The sequence below is a fragment of the Fomitopsis serialis genome (genome assembly GCF_022376445.1).
Source record: "Fomitopsis serialis strain Sig1Antser10 chromosome Unknown B0H18scaffold_120, whole genome shotgun sequence".
NCBI lineage: Eukaryota > Fungi > Basidiomycota > Agaricomycetes > Polyporales > Fomitopsidaceae > Fomitopsis > Fomitopsis serialis.
In genome coordinates this window covers 71,160-88,862 of record NW_025955080.1, presented here as the reverse complement: position 1 = coordinate 88,862, position 17,703 = coordinate 71,160, and the positions used below count along the sequence as shown (strand labels likewise).

At 58.2% G+C, this 17,703-nt stretch overlaps 4 protein-coding genes across 4 annotated transcripts; 3 read left to right on the top strand and 1 right to left on the bottom strand.

Moving 5' to 3' along the window:
• The first annotated feature begins 5,304 nt into the window (after nt 1–5,304).
• B0H18DRAFT_74045 (uncharacterized protein) lies at nt 5,305–7,323 on the top strand. The gene has a single exon (XM_048039229.1). It carries the CDS (start codon nt 5,524–5,526, stop codon nt 7,156–7,158), a length of 1,635 nt encoding a protein of 544 aa, XP_047887642.1. The 5' UTR covers nt 5,305–5,523; the 3' UTR covers nt 7,159–7,323.
• Nucleotides 7,324–11,016: 3,693 nt separating this feature from the next.
• On the bottom strand, nt 11,017–11,573 carry B0H18DRAFT_1038632 (uncharacterized protein). Its single transcript, XM_048030459.1, has one exon. It carries the CDS (start codon nt 11,221–11,223, stop codon nt 11,029–11,031), a length of 195 nt encoding a protein of 64 aa, XP_047887641.1. The 5' UTR covers nt 11,224–11,573; the 3' UTR covers nt 11,017–11,028.
• A 1,209-nt stretch (nt 11,574–12,782) lies between these two features.
• Nucleotides 12,783–13,392, top strand: B0H18DRAFT_1038631 (uncharacterized protein). Its single transcript, XM_048030458.1, has 3 exons — nt 12,783–12,888; nt 12,953–13,069; nt 13,155–13,392. The coding sequence occupies exons 2-3, from the start codon at nt 12,967–12,969 to the stop codon at nt 13,307–13,309; spliced, it is 258 nt and encodes an 85-aa protein (XP_047887640.1). The 5' UTR covers nt 12,783–12,888; nt 12,953–12,966; the 3' UTR covers nt 13,310–13,392.
• Nucleotides 13,393–14,306: 914 nt separating this feature from the next.
• Nucleotides 14,307–15,345, top strand: B0H18DRAFT_74023 (uncharacterized protein). The gene has a single exon (XM_048039228.1). It carries the CDS (start codon nt 14,380–14,382, stop codon nt 15,166–15,168), a length of 789 nt encoding a protein of 262 aa, XP_047887639.1. The 5' UTR covers nt 14,307–14,379; the 3' UTR covers nt 15,169–15,345.
• Nucleotides 15,346–17,703: the final 2,358 nt, after the last annotated feature.

Here is a 17,703-nt window from a genome sequence, read left to right as displayed (position 1 = left end):
AAGACGCAAACCAGAAAATGACAACTGTCCGCCAGGCAGCTGAGATGTCCGATACCGACGCAGTAAGTGACACGGAATCGATACAGACGTCAGGGGTACGGGACACAGTACCCCAACCTGAGGACCAGGAGGACCCGGTTTTCAAGGCAGCCGCGGAGGCCATCAACTCCCCTCGCCAGCGAGGAGAGTTAGAAGAGGAGTACCAACGACGTCGGGCGGCAAGGGACAGGATCCCGATACCGACACGGACGACTACTACCCCGAGTAGTAGTCGCCAGGTAAGATCACCTTACCGGACGTCAGGGCCTGAGTATGATAAGATCCATTATCACTACCGGGCCCCACCGCAATCGCCCTCTCCTACCATGGTCCCACCGTTCAGGCGACCGTCGGTATCGAGCAGCAGTGGGACGGATGAGGGCACTGAACCAGTAACCCCATCCCCCGCGGAACGGAAGCATGGTACGACCCCTCGTTCGGAGGGCGTCCGACCGCAGGCCAGCGCATCTCAAAAGACCGCTGCTCGCGAAGAAATCAGGAGGTACTTCCGCGGGGAAGTACCCAAACCTGATAACAGATCCACGTACTCCCGAGAGGGAGTACGAGTATCATTCCCACCCGGAGTAGGGGGTTCCAGTTCGTCGTCTGGACAGACGAGCCATGAGTACGACTACCAAGGCATGTACTCCTACATGCAAGGTAGTAGTACTCATGAACACGGACCATCCACATCCGAAAGGGACATGGATGGCCCAGCGCACAACACCAGTCGCTCCCTCGATCGATGCCTAGGCATGATTGAGGAACTGGTGAGTGACGATCCAGACGGTGAAGCACCAGGTTACTTGAGGTCGGCCAAGATGGACAAGCCGTCCACCTGGGCTGGCACCGATGACCTATACCGGTTCGAAGAATGGCTCTTCGAACTATTAACGTACTTCTCAGTGCTCCGGATAACGGGTCCACGTTTAGACATGGACCGGTTACGGCTCACCGGGAATGCGTTGACTGACGGTGCCAAAGATTGGTATTTCCGTCATGTACAGTCTCCTCGACGGACGAGGCGACATTGGCGGTTCGCGGAAGCAATCGCCGCACTGCACCGGCGATTCATTCACCAAGATGGTGAAATTAAGGCCGCCGAATCGTGGAATAAGGTGACCTACCACAAGAGTGGTGGGGTCACCGAATTACTCGACAGGATGTCCCAGTACGCCGACCGCATGACGGAGCGTCCTGGGGACTATGAATGGAAGCGACGATTCCTAGCGGCACTACCTTCAGACATGGAGGAGACCTTACGAAAGGTCTCCTACATCTCGCCCGAACGATCGTCGTTCGGTAAGATGGTGAAGGCAGCAAGCGACTACGAGTTTGCGATGTTGTCGGCGGCGGCCTCTAAGACGACCCCGTCAACCACCACCACCAGAGATGGTGGTGGTACATCGAAGCCCGTTGCCCCAGCAGTCCTGGCCGGTCGAGCCAGGACGACTGGTCCGTTCGCTCGATTCATGACCCGACCAAGTGTGGGGGCCGTGGTGGCGTCGAAGCCAGCACCACCGGTGTCCAAAGCGGTGGTGGTCAGCGACAAGGGTCCGCCGAAATCCACACCAGCGCCAGCAGGGAAAACGACCACTGGCGCGAGTGGTAGCACCATAGTGTGCTGGAGTTGCGGCGAGCCCGGACACACTGAGCCTAATGAGTGGGAAATCACGTTTCGAACGGTCCACCCGGAGTGCATTTGGCCCGTTTCGAACGGTGGACCCGGGCTCGGCCGGAGCACTCCGGGTCTACCTTTTGGAGCGGCCGCTGCCAGCAACGAACCGGCCGGAGGAAGGGTGGTGGTTTGGAATGGTCCGGCCGGAGTGTTGGGTAACGTTCCGGCCGGAGCTCTGGTGAACGTACCGGCCGGAGGCCTTGAGAAATATGGGTTTCCTACGGTCCGGCCGGACTGTTATCCAACGTCCCGGCCGGAGCTCTGGTCAACGGTCCGGCCGGAGGCCTCGAAAAATTTACGTTTCCTACGGTCCGGCCGGACATATACCCAATGTTCCGGCCAGACCTTTGATCAGTGTCCCAGCCGGAGGCCTCAAAAATTTGGGCTCTCAATGGTCCGGCCGGGCTCATCACTAACGGGCCGGCCGGAGCACTCAGCAATGATTCAGCCTGGCCAGGGGTTGGTTTCGGACGTCTGGCCGGCCCCCAGGTGAAACGGTCCGGCCGGGCAAAATCCCAACTTCCAATGTGAACAGGCCGGCCGGAAGCCTTGCAAAATCTGGGCTGTAAATGGTCCGGCCGGGCTAGTTTCTAACCATCCAGCCAGACCCCAGATGAACCGACCGGCCAGGCTTCTCCCAGCCAGACCCCTGATACACTAGTAATATAACAACAAGAATTGTTAGTTGTAACAACCAAGCTCAATATTTAACCACCAAGCTCGGTATCAAACCACCGAGCTCAATAGTGAGCCACTGAGCACAGTATTGAACCACCGAGGTTAAACAGCTAGGCTCGGTGGCCGAGAAAAATTGGCCGGGCTCGGCGCCGAGGATAAATGGCCGAGGCTCGGGCCGAGGTTTTGAGCGCCGAGCTCGGTGAAAACCGCCGAGGTCAGTATCAAAGCATTGAGCTCAGTGTTAAGGGGCCCAGTTAAAGGGCCGAGCTGAGTGTTCAATGACCGAGTTTGTTGTTGAAGCACTGAGCTCGGAAATGGCCGAGGTTAAACCACCGAGCTCGGTGAAAAACGGCCGGGCCGTCAGATTGCCATATAAGGAAATTTGGTATCATCTGGTAGCCCTTCATTCACAGAGTACAGTATATGTTCCTAGTGTACAGAGATGCCTAGTTAGGTCAGAGAATACAAAATAAAAAATGCTCACAGGCTTCTCTGAGAACGTACTATTCAACTCCTGAGGCCAGTTTTCTTTTCCCACAATGTTTGACTATCTAGAATGTGCTATTTCAATGCACAGACTACATCCCCAACAGGAATAGTCTTATTCTTTGAAGCTGAATGCAGGACAAGAGATAAGGGCATATAGGTATGGGATATGCATGTCTGACTTGAATGTTGGTTCCTGCAGCCAATATTCTTTCCAAATAGGGTTTCACCATCTAGAGTGGTTCATTTACTCACATGGAGTAAGTGCTCCAAAGGAACAGTCTTATTCACACAAGCTGAATGCAGTACAGAGTTAAGGTGTCAAGGGTGGAGTGGGATACATGTGAACTATGTTTACTTTGTAAAGCCAATATGCTTTGCCCACAATGTTTGACAAACTAGAATGGCTTAATCCAACATGAACAGCAAAGTCCTCAAGAGGAATAGTCTTATTCTTCCTAGCTGAACTGAGCATGGAGCTAAGGGGAACATGCATTATTGTGTCATGATGGGGCCTGCTTTGAATGATTGTCTGTATCAAACTGTGATGTGCACCCATGCGCATTGCACTGGCCACATAAACATTTCTCCATTGGTAATGGTCCGGCCGGACAATGCTCATTGCCAATGGTCCGGCCGGCCATTGCTCGTAGCAAACGGTCCGGCCGGTGCACTGTCCTAGGCCAGCCAGAGCAAAATGCGACACATCTGTCCAATGTATAGACTCTTCAGCTATATCATGCATGGATACAGAAGTGATGATCAGCATTGTTCAAATTGAGTGATACTCATATGAGACCAGATTCCCTTAACTCTGTACTGCATTCAGCTTGTGTGAATAAGACTATTCCTTTGGAGGACTCACTCATTGTGAGGAAATGAATCATTCTAGATAGTCAAACACTATTTGGAAAGAATGTTGGCTGCAGGGAGTGAACATCATTATCCAACATGTATGCCCCTTATCTCCTGTCCTGCATTCAGCTTCAAAGAATAAGACTATTCCTGTTGGGGATGTAGTCTGTGCATTGAAATAGCACATTCTAGATAGTCAAACATTGTGGGAAAAGAAAACTGGCCTCAGGAGTTGAATAGTATGTTCTCAGAGAAGCCTGTGAGCATTTTTATTTTGTATTCTCTGACCTAACTAGGCATCTCTGTACACTAGGGAACATATACTGTACTCTGTGAATGAAGGGCTACCAGATGATACCAAATTTCCTTATATGGCAATCTGACGGCCCGGCCGTTTTTCACCGAGCTCGGTGGTTTAACCTCGGCCATTTCCGAGCTCAGTGCTTCAACAACAAACTCGGTCATTGAACACTCAGCTCGGCCCTTTAACTGGGCCCCTTAACTGAGCTCAATGCTTTGATACTGACCTCGGCGGTTTTCACCGAGCTCGGCGCTCAAACCTCGGCCCGAGCCTCGGCCATTTATCCTCGGCGCCGAGCCCGGCCAATTTTTCTCGGCCACCGAGCCTAGCTGTTTAACCTCGGTGGTTCAATACTGTGCTCAGTGGCTCACTACTGAGCTCGGTGGTTTGATACCGAGCTTGGTGGCTCATCTCTGGGCTCGGTGGTTCAACTCTGAGCTCGGTGGGTGGTTAAATATTGAGCTTGGTTGATACAACCTTGGTCATTTTCCAGCTGAGCTTGGGGGTTAACAATTCTTGTTGTTATATCACCGGCAGATCAATTCTGAGGGGTCTGGCTGGTTTTGGAGAAGCCCGGCCGGTCTGTTCATCTGGGGTCCGGCTGGCTGGATGATTACAAACTAGCCCGGTGTGGGGAGTGCCCCCCCACATAGGCCCGGACAGTACGTATATCCCTTATTTTGAGCTACCTGGTCATTGCCATTCCCTCCGAGCATATTGACAACCTTCGCTATTCCTTCCGATACCCCATTTCTATTGTACTTGATGGACTTTGTGCGATTTCGCATTACTTACCATATATAGCAAGTACCTACTATTAGTCAGCTTCGGCGGCATACAGTGCCACGAAGACTTGTACATACCTTAGCTCTCCCCACCTCGAATCTAGAGACCTGCAAGCATAGCTCGCACATTTCCCCATACACTCGCTGGAGCTGGGAGAGGCTCCCTGGGTCAGTCAGTGTTGACCAACTCGGGCTGTCGAGAATCTTTCGGACGGACACGGTGCGACGTAATCAAGTACAAGGACTCGCGGAACGAGCATAGGAGCTCGCGGAACGAGCATAGGGGGCTTGCGGAACGAGCATAAGGGCTTGCGGAACGAGCATAGGTGGTCGCGGAACGAGCATAGGAGCTAGCGGAACGAGCATAGGAGCTCGTTGAACGAGCATAGGAACTCGCGGAACGAGTACAAGGATCGGCAGTACTAGCTTAGGAGCTCGCGGAACGAGCACAGGAACCCGCGGAACGAGGAGGGCGACTACGGAACGAGAACAAGATCACTGCGGAACGGGTTTAGCAAGTGTAGCGACTGCAGAGCGAGAGTGAGGCACATTTGGAACGAGGACGAGAGCGAGGTAGGACAGAGACCACGGAGCAAGTCAGGAACGGGGTCAACAGCGAGGCTTGGAGAACCAAGAACGAGGTCTGCGACCCTGAGGTGTCGTACGAGGCCACGTCATTGGCACAGCTCCCCTTGACCATCATGCACCCCTTTCGACCCACATTCCCCCCACTCCGGAAGCAACAGACTAGCCCGCCCCTCGAATATCGCGCCCGGGAGCACGACACTCCCGAGCTGCACAACTGGAGCCCACCGCGAGGGGTGGTTCCCTATTCGTGCTTCTTCCGCTCCGCCTACAGCCTCGCGTCATCGCGCTCAGAGCACAGGCAAGCACACACAATCCACCCCATTCATTTCCCATCCACTACCGAAGTCACCACTGGGATCGTGTACATGCGAGCCGAGGAATATTCCCTTCATTGCCAGTCTACCATTACAGCGCATGTGGAACCGACACCAACGCGCGATGCGGACGTAGTCGCGAGGTCGACCGCAACGGTACGGTTCGAGTCAGTCACAGAGTCGGCGACTAGTCGTCTCAGAGGCGACAGCACGTACGCACTCGATGAGCTCTTCACAGCCTCAACATGTGCACCCTGGACTTACGAGCGGGCTACGGGACCGGGACCCGCGACCGCGACCTACGAGCCAGCTACCGCACACGCAGGCGGCATGGTGACTGAATCCACGGAATCGCAGAACCCCACTGGTGATCCCGGGGGTCAACACGGTGCGCAGACGAGCGTCGCTGCGGAAAGACAGGGACTCGAGACGATGATTCAGGAGCGAGTCGCCTGGCACGCGCGCATTGTCTTAGTCGAGGACGCCTCTCGCGGTGGGACGGCCGACTCGGACGCCCACGTCACCGTACGCTCGCAGGTTCACCGAGGCTGCTCACTCACGCTTCGCGAGTTCTGGAATGGAGTAGCAAGTACGGCGAGGACACACGAAGGAGCTACCCTGAGCGAGAGCATCACCGTGACGATGAGACCCGGGACGAACGCGAGCACCGACGATTCAAGCATTCACGAGCAATCCGGAGGCATGCGTGGAGGTGTAGCTGCCGGTTCGGGGAGGCAACACGCGATGAATAGAAGAAGTAGCTGGGAGGTGTACACGGGTAATGCAAGCTCTATGACACAGGTACCTACGGAAGCGTCGGGCAGCAGTCCATGTCCACTCGACGATCTCTTCCTCGAAATATCGCGGCTCAGAGCAAGAACGTTCGAGCGAGTCGACGAACCTGCGGGAGATAGACTTGCTAGGATCAAGGCCACGCGGACCAGCGACGCAATATCGTCGGACACCAGTGTTAGTCCCACGAACTCGGAGCAGACGACGCACCCGCACAACAGGTCGGAAGGAGTTGCAGCGGCGAACAGAGGGCGGGACGAGCGTTCAGCTAGGCGAGCATCACTGCATCAATTCAGCTTATGCGAGCGCGTCGTAACGGAAGATACACGAGCGACTTTAGGGCTCGGAGCCTGTCGCGCGAAGGTCAACTTCAGGATGCTAGAGAGGTCAGGATACGAGAGCCGGAGCGAACGTTCAACCGGCAGGTCCTGGAGTCCAGCGAGTAACCGAGCACGCGAGCAAGGGATTCAAAGATTAGAGGCAACTAGCAACATTAGCATCGAATACAAGGATATGCGAGAGCGAGAGGGGCAAGGACGGGAGGCGGGGAGGAGACGCCATTGGCCAAGGTGCAGACCGCGACTGAGACGTACACGATCGACCACCGTGAGTACAAAGCGCACAACCACGGCGCGGAGATAGAGGAAGAGGTCGGGAATCTGCTGGCGGCGCCGAGACGAGGCTTCACGGTCGAAGACGATTACCCGCGGCCGGAGGAGCGAACGGGAACTGAGACACGAGGATCAGGACGGGCGCGAGAAGTGATTACGGAGGTTAGACTCACCGGTGGAATCACTGGGAGCGACGCGTGTCTTGCAGTGGTCGGTCGCCGACACAGAAGCCCGTTCAGCGAGGTGCTGGCTCCGACGCGAGGAGATCGAGGAGCAACGGATGTGCCGTACCTAGTCGACCAAGTGCGGACCTATGAGTACTCGAGTGTAAGCGACATCGAACGAGAGGACGACGAGAGAATGGGGGCTCCTGGACGCGGCACAGGCGGGGTGTCGAGCGAGCGAGACGAGCCAGGACCACGGGCGAGAGACTCACGGCGGGCGGGGTTTGCATGCAAGAACCTAGCGACGACGGGCATCGCGCAAGGCCGGGATTTCGACGGCGAGCTAGGCCGTGACGACAAGAGGATGGCGGGTGGTGAGGCTTCAAGTGCAGCCATTAGCGCGTGCAGTAAGGAACAGAAGGAGGTCGGCGAGTTCCTGGCGGCGGCAAGACGAGTCTTCAAAACCGGAAACGAATGGCTGCGGCTGTACCAGCAAGCTGAACAGATGTCACGGGGGACTAGGCGGGTCGCGACAACAGCGTTAAAGGACAGACGTACCGGCAGAAGTCCCATGACAAGCTGTCCACCCTCCTCGCGAGTCGAAGGCCTCATATCAACTCCACGAGGCGCACTATGCATGCAGACGGAGGGAAGGCACGCGTCAGACATCCGGCAAGATACCCAAGGGCGGGATGGCGCGACGGCGGAAGTGCTTGATACGCGCAAGCAGCAGGAGCGACAGGCGCAGGCGTTCATACGGGTCGTGATTCGAGGGACAGAGACTAGGCTCACCTATGGGTCCTCCTCCACCTATTACGCGTACCGTGGACATCGATCTCCCTCCGCGAGAACTGACTTGCATGTGCAGGAGCACGCGACGAGCGCATTTGAGCTCGGAGTTGAAGACGCGCCTCGTTTGAGAACACAGCGGAGCGATGGTGGACGCGACTGCAGCAGGGAGTGCGCGAACCTGGCGAGGGTCCAACAAGGGGGCATCATCGTGATGGACGAGGGAAAGTACAACGAGATCGGGAGCGAGGACCACACGCAGTCGCAGGCAGAGTTGGTGGAGAAAGGACTCAGGCGAGAGACGATCGCACAAGCGCCCGAACCACGGTGTGCACAGCCTACTGGCGCCTCGCTGGTCGCCCAAGTCGCCAAGTTGGCGCGTTCATTTTCCCGACCCTTGTGTTTCCTCAATACTAGTCATCTTTTTGCGTATGGACCTCTCTGGACAGGCGCGAGATTCCCTGCAGCTGTCGACGATCACCTTATTGCAAGATTGGATTCGGAAGGAGCGGCGCATGAGGTTCAAGAGCCAGTAGACCGAGATCGACGACAGGCGAACGCTCGTAGCCAGCGAACCGGCGGTGCGAAGAGTGGGAACGAGCTCGCGGACCCTTGCGCAGATGAGCGAGGACAACCTGAGAGGGGAAAGAGACGGGCGATTCTCGGCTCAAGTGAGTTACCAGAAGACTCGCGACTGAACGAACGCGACATAGCAGGTCGGCGGATTGATATGCATCTACTCATGTGTCCGCCGACGGACTCGGCGATCGCAAACTCGTCGTCGAAGGGAACGCTCACTCACGGAACTGTTCCAACGCAGGAATCGACGAGGCAGGCGAGCTGGGATCGGGACTCACACCAGTGCGTTGCGTCGGAACGAACAGCATGCGGAAATGTGGGGGATAGCACCGAGAGTCTAGCGACGGACACGGAATGGACGAGCTTCAAGTACGGCGCGTTACGGAGAGAACAGGACGGGTTTAGGAAGACGGTGAGACGGAGCATTGCATGGCAGAAGGGTAGCTCGGAGGCAAGGCAGCAGGACGCGGAAGGAACGTCAACGTTCAGACGAGCCTCGACAGAAGCTGGAAACCCCGACAACGCCCTCACGACCAGTCGCTGGCTTGCGGGACCGTTGTTCTCGCGAGACGGGGCCATTGTATTCGCGCGGAAGGAGACGGTTCACGTACGCGAGGCTTCAGGGGGAACAACGTCCCTTCCGACGCGATCTAAGGAGGAGGGCAAGGGCAGCTGGCGACTACAAGGATCGGAAGTGGGAGAAAGTCAATATGATGCAGAGCTAAGGCCTGCTGTGAGTGACCAGGATCAGCGGAGGAGCGAGGGCAACCGGCGCTCAGAGGTACAGCTGGACATGATGGGACGTATCGAGGACGCGGGTACAGGAAGTCAAGCTCGAGTCACGCGGTCGGTCGAAGTGAAGAGCATCTATGGCGAGGCTACCTACAACAGACGGACGAGTCGAACCATCACGCCCACGGGAGAGTTAAGCCACGCCCGCTCGGAAGTCACGGCGAGCCAGCATGTTCTGTCTAGTCAGACGGGACGCGAGCACGGGAGCGAGAGCACGGACAGCCGAGCAATGGCGGGTACGGCACGGGCGAGCTCAGGGAAGGAGGTGCGCCGGAGGGAACAGCGAGAGCGAGACGAGTCTCTGGACGGATCGAGACAATGGACTGCAGGTCCAGTCGGCCAACCGGAGGTACGGGAGGAGCGAGCGGAAGGAACGCGGACGTCCGGACACAGGTTAATGGGAGCATTTACGCGACGAGGTGCGGGACTCAAAGCGATTGCCTGTAACCACGTCGCGGAAGGAACTGCGGGCGAGGCTCAGGATCGAGAGCGGGCGGACGCGGACTGGGCGGACGTACGGCTAGGCGAGCGAAGCACCCAGCATGGAAGGAACGAAGGAGATCGAAGCGCGGGGGACAGGAGTGAGGGCCGAGCAAGTGCGAGCGCGACAACGGCGGGATTCAAGGATGTCCCCTGTCGGAAGGAGCGAGGCGAGTTCGAGGACCCACTGAAGACTGAGAGACGAGAGATCGTAGCTCGAGGCGACGACGTGGAGCTGCGGGAGCAGACTACGGAGGGAACACGACGGCGCGGAGACACTTCCACGGAGGAGGAACATGTCGACTGCGGAGGGAGCGCGCACGGTAGTACCAGCAAGGAGGGTCGAGCGAGAGCCCAGGGAACCTTCGCGGGCGCGACGGAGAGTGCGGCAGTCGCGCAGGACGGTGTTAGGAGGTCGTTTGCAGGCAGACCCGGAGGGGGCATAGTGAACACCGACTTCGACGCGGGCCGGAGGAGACAAGGACAGGTCGGAGCGTGCATGGAGGCCGTGAGAGGGTTTTCGGAGCAGTCGGTTGCCGGGACGTCCGCTGGCAGCACACAGACGAGCCGCGTAGACGCGGGCAATTGGCCAGAGCGAGGGATGAGAACGGACTCGCGAGCAGAATCCTTACGGTGAACAGTTCGATGCGCATATACGAGCTGCAGGACGCGAGGTACATGGCTGCCGACAGGGAGCGTGCCGAGGTCTGCGACATCGACGATAGCCAGTCGGAGGAGGCAGAGCTAGGGAAGAGAGGACCCAGGGTGACGACCGTTCAAGTGCATGGACCAAGGCCTGCGCAGTTCACTAGTACAGGACCACTAGTCTCCCGAGTCGCAGAGTGGGTATGCGCCGTCCGTCGTTTCTTGAGGTCAAAAGGGGCTCCCGACCTATCGAGCCGGTTCGCATGTGATACCATCTGGCGAGGTGCGCTGCCGGAAGCGACGGGCAGTATTCCAGCGATCGGAGGATGTGGAGGCACGCAGGGACGCGTACAGTCGCGGGGCAATGAGGACCGAAGGGAGACGACTCAGCGGCGAATCAAACGGAATGAAGGCTCGAGACTAGAGCGCGGGCGGAGGGAGGCTGGCGAGGGTCAGAATCTACCGAAGACGAATGCCAACAGCCCAGCAGACGATGAAGAGCGATCCAGGGCAACCGAGGTACAGCGGACCGATCGAGCAGCGCGCATGCGGAACAAGATTGGCCGCAAGACGAGCATAGCAGTAGAGACCCGCGCTGAGGCGGAAGGAAGCTTGCGGACGCGGCGTACCGGGTCTAAGTGTAGCATGGCGGGAAACTTCACGGGACCTCAAGGGCGATTCGAGACACTCTTGCGAAATGAGGAGCCTGTGAGGACTGGGAAGGGGCCGCTAGTCGAAACGCAAGCCAGTGAGCAGGAGAGGCATGGGTCTCAGAATGCGATGGACGCGTGCGTCGGGACCCAGTCGAACAGGCACACAAGCGAGGACACGACGGCGAGAGATGGAAGTCCGGCGAACGAGCCTAGTCGCAAGCGGAGCGGATCCGGGCCGCAAGGGGCACCTGATGAGGGGGTTTCAGAGGCTAGGGGTGGATACAGGGAGGTAGGAGGTCGGGAACCAGGTGGCGAGCAAGCCGAATCCGAGCAGGAAGGTCGCGTATGTCAAGACGGGAACCGAGTAGCAAGCCCAGAACAAGGACGGACCGAAGGAACAGGGCCCGAAGATACGGAGGCGACTCGTGACGAGTACACGCAGACCGAGCACGAGGGGACGCGCGAATGCATGCGGGACGGCGACCACGAGGTCAAACCGTTGCAGGTGAAGACTGGCATGCTCGAGGTCAGTAAGCCGACCAGCGCTCTCGTAGACGTACCATGGCCAAGATGCATGGGAGACAGAGACGTACATGCACGCGGCGAGACGAACCAGGGCGAGAGCTTGGAGCCGAGTAAGGGGGAGGTGACTGACGAGAGGAGTGGCGAGAGCAACACGAGGCGTGCCCTGCGGCTGGAAGCCGAACCGGGAATGTCGTCGTGTGGACAAACCAGGGATGGACAGGCCGAGCGAGAGGAAACGGGCAAGTACGCGCTGGACGACGATCACGAACCGGTGTCGCAGGTGAACAGGGCCGAGGTCAGCCAACCAACCGGGCCTCTCGTGGGTTCAGCAGACATACCCCCGGAATGCCCTGCGGCAGACGGACTAGCGCGCGCGCATGGCGAGACGGACCAGGGCGCGAGCCTGCGGGAGGCGGCGAGATCACAGGGTCAAGTAAGGACATCGATATCCACGCCAGGAGAGAATGGACGTACCAAGTGTAAGAGTGCGGGCGTGCGCGCGCAGAATGGAGATCACGAGGCGGTCTTGCTGGTGAACCTGCTCGAGATCAGTGCATCGACCGAATTCCTGGCGGATACGAATGACGTACCGTGGCAACGACGCGCGAGAGGTGGATACGTACATGCGGGTGGGGAGACGAGTCAGGGCCAGGGCTGGAAGTCGAGTACGAGGGAGATGGAGGATAGAGGCGCGGGCAAGATCCGGTATGGTACGAAGCGGCAAGTGCTTGAAGCTTCAGCCGGAACATCGTCGGGGATGGGGAGGGGATACGGGCGCACTAGACGTGAGGAAACGGGCACGTACATTGAGGAAGGTGGTGGCGAAGCCGCTTGGCAAGTCGAGATCACCGAGATCAGCCAGCAGAATGGTTGCTTCGCGGACTCAGCAGACATACCGGGGCAAGGATACGGTACGGGTAGGCGCGGGCGCACAGGGAACAAGGCGAACCGGCGTGCGAGTGTCGAGCCGAGTATGGGGGAGCGAGCCGATGAACATGCTGGTCGTAGGGGGACCTGGAGAGCGATGACACAGACAGTCGCAGCAGCAGGATTGTCGCCCACGCAACTGGAGAACACGCGCTCTGAACACGATGGACGAGTGGGTACGTGCAGGACGGCGAATCCGGCGAGGTACTGCAGGTGGGGTTCACGGTGATCAGCCAACCCTTGCAAACGGACGAGGATCCATCCGACTCACCAGGGCAACAACATATGAGAGGGCGAGCTGCAGCATCTGGGCGCAGCAAGACGGACCGTGCCTGGAGCTTCGAGCCGAGTAAGGGGGACCGTGACAAGCCTGAGGACGTCCAGCAGCCTAAGACACAGCGGAACAGGGATCGCGACGAGGGACCTGATCAGTGGGACGCGTTGCAAGGATGCGGCGAACGAGCAATACCTACGGACAAGGAAAAGAGGGACGCGACGACCGACCAACCGAGCCACACACGTGAAGGCACGGACTGCACGGAAGTCAGCAAGACCAGTGACTCGCCGGAGGAACCATGGCCGGGACCGCAAGCCGAATGTGGCGCTGATGATCCAGGAGTCAGGATGAACAGCTACGAGCCCGAGTCTGCGAGTCAAGACGTACCTGAGGAGGTCTGGCTCCTGGGGGACTTTGGCGAACTTGACGCGGACATACCTGAGGAGACACCCGAGGACGTCCTGATCGCGTGCTGGCACATTGCGGAGGATGGGCGTCGACTGTGGGGGCACGTTCCACAGCCTCAGGCTGAAATGGCTTTGCGCACGGTCAATCAGACGGACGGATGGACGATGGAAGATGACTCACATGTGATCAACGAGGAAGCCAAACGGGATGAATGGCTAGCTCAGTACGTTGCGATCGAGCGCGGTCGACTAAGGCGCGACGTGGTGATCTCTAACAACCGGAGGGACGAGCACTCAACACGGAGTGAGACTGGGTGGACCGCCGACCCAGGAAGCATTGGGCCGCAGAGCTCAGCAGATCGAGAGCGATCGTGGAGCTCGGAGCCGAGTGAGAGAGATCCTCGCAGGGATAATGAACGACCGCCGCGAGCTGCTGGTGGACATTGCAGCACAGGTAGTCAGGCGTGCAGCGCACTCCGAGGGTGCACGGGAGACGAATCCATGAATACTACTAGGGCATGGTGTCTTGACGATCTAACGGACGCATCGGAGCGCTTGCGCGGGAAGGCTAGTGAGCTCAAAGTACCGGAGGAAGCACGCGATGGCGAGTTACTCGGCTGTTGCTACATGGGCCGGATTGTCGAGGACCTGCCGCGCGCCGAGGCGGAGAGAACAGATGCGGAGGGAGATTCGTTTTGTGTAGTTGAAGATCGCGCGCAGGACGTAGGCGAGTATTCGAGGGAGGGCGACACTGAACGGACCGGCGTCCCAAGAAACCCGAGCAGGCGTACCGCAGTGGACCGGGAGCAGGCGCGGAGCGGAGAGTCGAGTAAAGTACTCGACGAGTGTCTTTTCGTTGGGATCTCTGAGCTCAGGACGCTGGAAGAGGAACATGAGGAACGAGTCAGCTGTTGCCACCTCGACGAGCATGGGCAGTGGGTCATTGAGTCCCTTCCGTGCGATGAGGCGAAGAAGGCGGTTGCGGAGGCAGACCAGCGGCTGCGCAATGGGTTCATGCGCAGGCCCGGGTTCGGTGCAACTCGAGGTCATGCTATGCAAAGCCCAGCGGGACGAGGGCAACCACAGAGCGTGGATCCGAGTACGGGGGAGCCGCGGAGAGAAGCTGGACCTAGTTGTCAGCTCAACCTCGCAATCGACGCGGAAGAATCTGGATTTGGCGAGTGCTTACTGCTGGAGTCGGCAGAGCTCAACATTGCAGAAGACACAGGCGATGACGAGCTTATCAGGTGCTGCTACCTCGACGAGCGCGGGCAGTGGCGCATCGAATTTCTTCCACGGCATAAGGCGAGGAAGGCAGTCGCGGAGGCAGACCAGCGGGTACGCGGCGGGTTCATGCGCTGGTTAGGTGCGACCCGAGATCACACTATGCAATGTTCACCGGAACGAGAGCAATATCGGAGCGGCACTCCGAGTATGGGTGAGCTGCGGAGAGAAGGTGCCAAATCAGGTGGTTGGCAGCATAGCGTGATCAACGGCGCAAACGAGCCTCGACGTGGAGGGTGTCTACTAATGGAGTTGGCCGAATGCGACATCCCGGAGGAGGCGGGCGACGATGAGCTGATCAGCCGCGGTCACCTAGACAAGAACGGACGTTGGATTGTCGAATACCTGCCATGTGCGGAAGCAGAGGGGGCGACTGCCGAGGCGAATCGGGACTGCGGCTGGCTCGACAGAGGTGAAGATTGCACACGCGGTTTCAGCGCGACTCGAGGACGTGGCGTAGAAGATGATCGAGTGGACGGACTCGCGTCATTTATGTCGCAGTGGATCGCTCTCGGTTAGGGAGTGTTGTCGCAGGGAGTAGGTGACCGGGGACGGTCACAATTCGAGTAAGGGGGAGATGTGGGGAGTGCCCCCCACATAGGCCCGGACAGTACGTATATCCCTTATTTTGAGCTACCTGGTCATTGCCATTCCCTCCGAGCATATTGACAACCTTCGCTATTCCTTCCGATACCCATTTCTATTGTACTTGATGGACTTTGTGCGATTTCGCATTACTTACCATATATAGCAAGTACCTACTATTAGTCAGCTTCGGCGGCATACAGTGCCACGAAGACTTGTACATACCTTAGCTCTCCCCACCTCGAATCTAGAGACCTGCAAGCATAGCTCGCACATTTCCCCATACACTCGCTGGAGCTGGGAGAGGCTCCCTGGGTCAGTCAGTGTTGACCACTCGGGCTGTCGAGAATCTTTCGGACGGACACGGTGCGACGTAATCAAGTACAAGGACTCGCGGAACGAGCATAGGAGCTCGCGGAACGAGCATAGGGGGCTTGCGGAACGAGCATAAGGGCTTGCGGAACGAGCATAGGTGGTCGCGGAACGAGCATAGGAGCTAGCGGAACGAGCATAGGAGCTCGTTGAACGAGCATAGGAACTCGCGGAACGAGTACAAGGATCGGCAGTACTAGCTTAGGAGCTCGCGGAACGAGCACAGGAACCCGCGGAACGAGGAGGGCGACTACGGAACGAGAACAAGATCACTGCGGAACGGGTTTAGCAAGTGTAGCGACTGCAGAGCGAGAGTGAGGCACATTTGGAACGAGGACGAGAGCGAGGTAGGACAGAGACCACGGAGCAAGTCAGGAACGGGGTCAACAGCGAGGCTTGGAGAACCAAGAACGAGGTCTGCGACCCTGAGGTGTCGTACGAGGCCACGTCATTGGCACAGCTCCCCTTGACCATCATGCACCCCTTTCGACCCACATTCCCCCACTCCGGAAGCAACAGACTAGCCCGCCCCTCGAATATCGCGCCCGGGAGCACGACACTCCCGAGCTACACACCGGCCGGATTGTTTACAGCCCAGATTCCGCAAGGCTTCCGGCCGGATGTTTGGAAGGTGGAATTTTGCCCGGCCGGACTGTTTCATCTGGGGTCTGGCCGGAAGGTTAGAAACCAACCCCCGGTCCCGGCCGGAACATTGAGAATCCAAATCTTTGGAGGCCTCCAGCCGGATCATTGCTGAGTGCGCCGGCCGGACCATTGCTGAGTGCTCCGGCCAGACCATTGCTGAGTGCTCCGGCTGGACCGTTGAGAGCCCAAATTTTCGAGGCCTCCGGCTGGGACACTGATCAAAGGTCCGGCCGAAACGTTGGGTATGTGTCCAGCCGGACCGTAGGAAGCCTAAATCTTTTGAGGCCTCCGGCCGGACCGTTGACCAGAGCTCCGGCCGGGACGTTGGATAACAGTCCGGCCGGACCGTAGGAAACCCATATTTCTCAAGGCCTCCGGCCGGTACGTTCACCAGAGCTCCGGCCGGACTATTCCAAACCACCACCCTCCCTCCGGCCGGTTCGTTGCTGGCGGCGGCCGCTCCAAACGGTAGACCCGGAGTGCTCCGGCCGAGCCCGGGTACACCGTTAGAAACGGGCCAAATGCACTCTGGGTGGACCGTTTGAAACGGTCAAGTTCCACTCAGTAATGTGACACACTTCTCGAGAAAAGGAGAAGTGTAAGAACGGTGGCAGAATGCCACCCAGCAAGACGGGTCGCATGTATGCGGCACGGATTGCGGAGGACAGTGGGGAGGACCAGGACGATGGATTCGTCCATGTCCAGCCCGAGTCTAACGAGCACGTCGACCAGACGGTGGACGTGCCCGACTACGACAACGGGAATGTGACCGACCATCCTCAATCTGAGTATGGCGGGTCGCAATACGCATACGACGACCCAGGAGACGAGTCTCCTGTGGACGAGTATGACGATGAGGATGGAGCTGTAGCGCAGCTCGGGCTCATGACATTCCGAGCAATGCGCGTGGAACGCCGATCGTCGACTCGGGTGAGCCAGGAAAACCTGGCACACCCATCGTATAATGCCGCCATGACGGACATTACCCGAATGAGCGCGATACAAACGCTACCGCCAGCCCGTACCATGAAGGCGGCCTGGCTGTACGACTCGAAGATCCGAAGGACCTCCGAGCCGGCGGACCAGCCAGAACGCAGTCCCGAAGCGACTCGGACGCTCTGCGCGGAGATCGACGTCAATGGCGTGAAGGCGTACACGCTGTTCGACACAGGGTGTACGACCGATGCCATGTCCCCGGAACTGGCGTTCCTGGCCAAGGCCAACAGGGTAGATCTGAGGGAGCCCCTCAATCTACAGCTAGGTACGAAGGGTAGTCGCACCACCATCAACTATGGAGCACGCCCCCGTATCCAGGTCGGCCCCGTGAACGGTGTCAACTACATGGACGTAGTTGACATCGACAGGTACGACGTCGTTCTGGGAACCACGTTCTGCATCAAGCACAACGTGGTCCTCGACTTCCGCACCCACCAGATCTGGGTCGATGGGGTG

Bases quoted from the DNA above. Each gene is read 5' to 3' on its own strand.
- B0H18DRAFT_74023 (XM_048039228.1), top strand. From the start codon at position 14,380: ATGCGCAGGCCCGGGTTCGGTGCAACTCGAGGTCATGCTATGCAAAGC.
- B0H18DRAFT_74045 (XM_048039229.1), top strand. From the start codon at position 5,524: ATGCACCCCTTTCGACCCACATTCCCCCCACTCCGGAAGCAACAGACT.
- B0H18DRAFT_1038631 (XM_048030458.1), top strand. From the start codon at position 12,967: ATGAGAGGGCGAGCTGCAGCATCTGGGCGCAGCAAGACGGACCGTGCC. The intron at 13,070-13,154 runs CTAAGACACAGC...AGCAATACCTAC, and splicing joins GCCTGAGGACGTCCAGCAGC to GGACAAGGAAAAGAGGGACG.
- B0H18DRAFT_1038632 (XM_048030459.1), bottom strand. From the start codon at position 11,223: ATGCTACACTTAGACCCGGTACGCCGCGTCCGCAAGCTTCCTTCCGCC.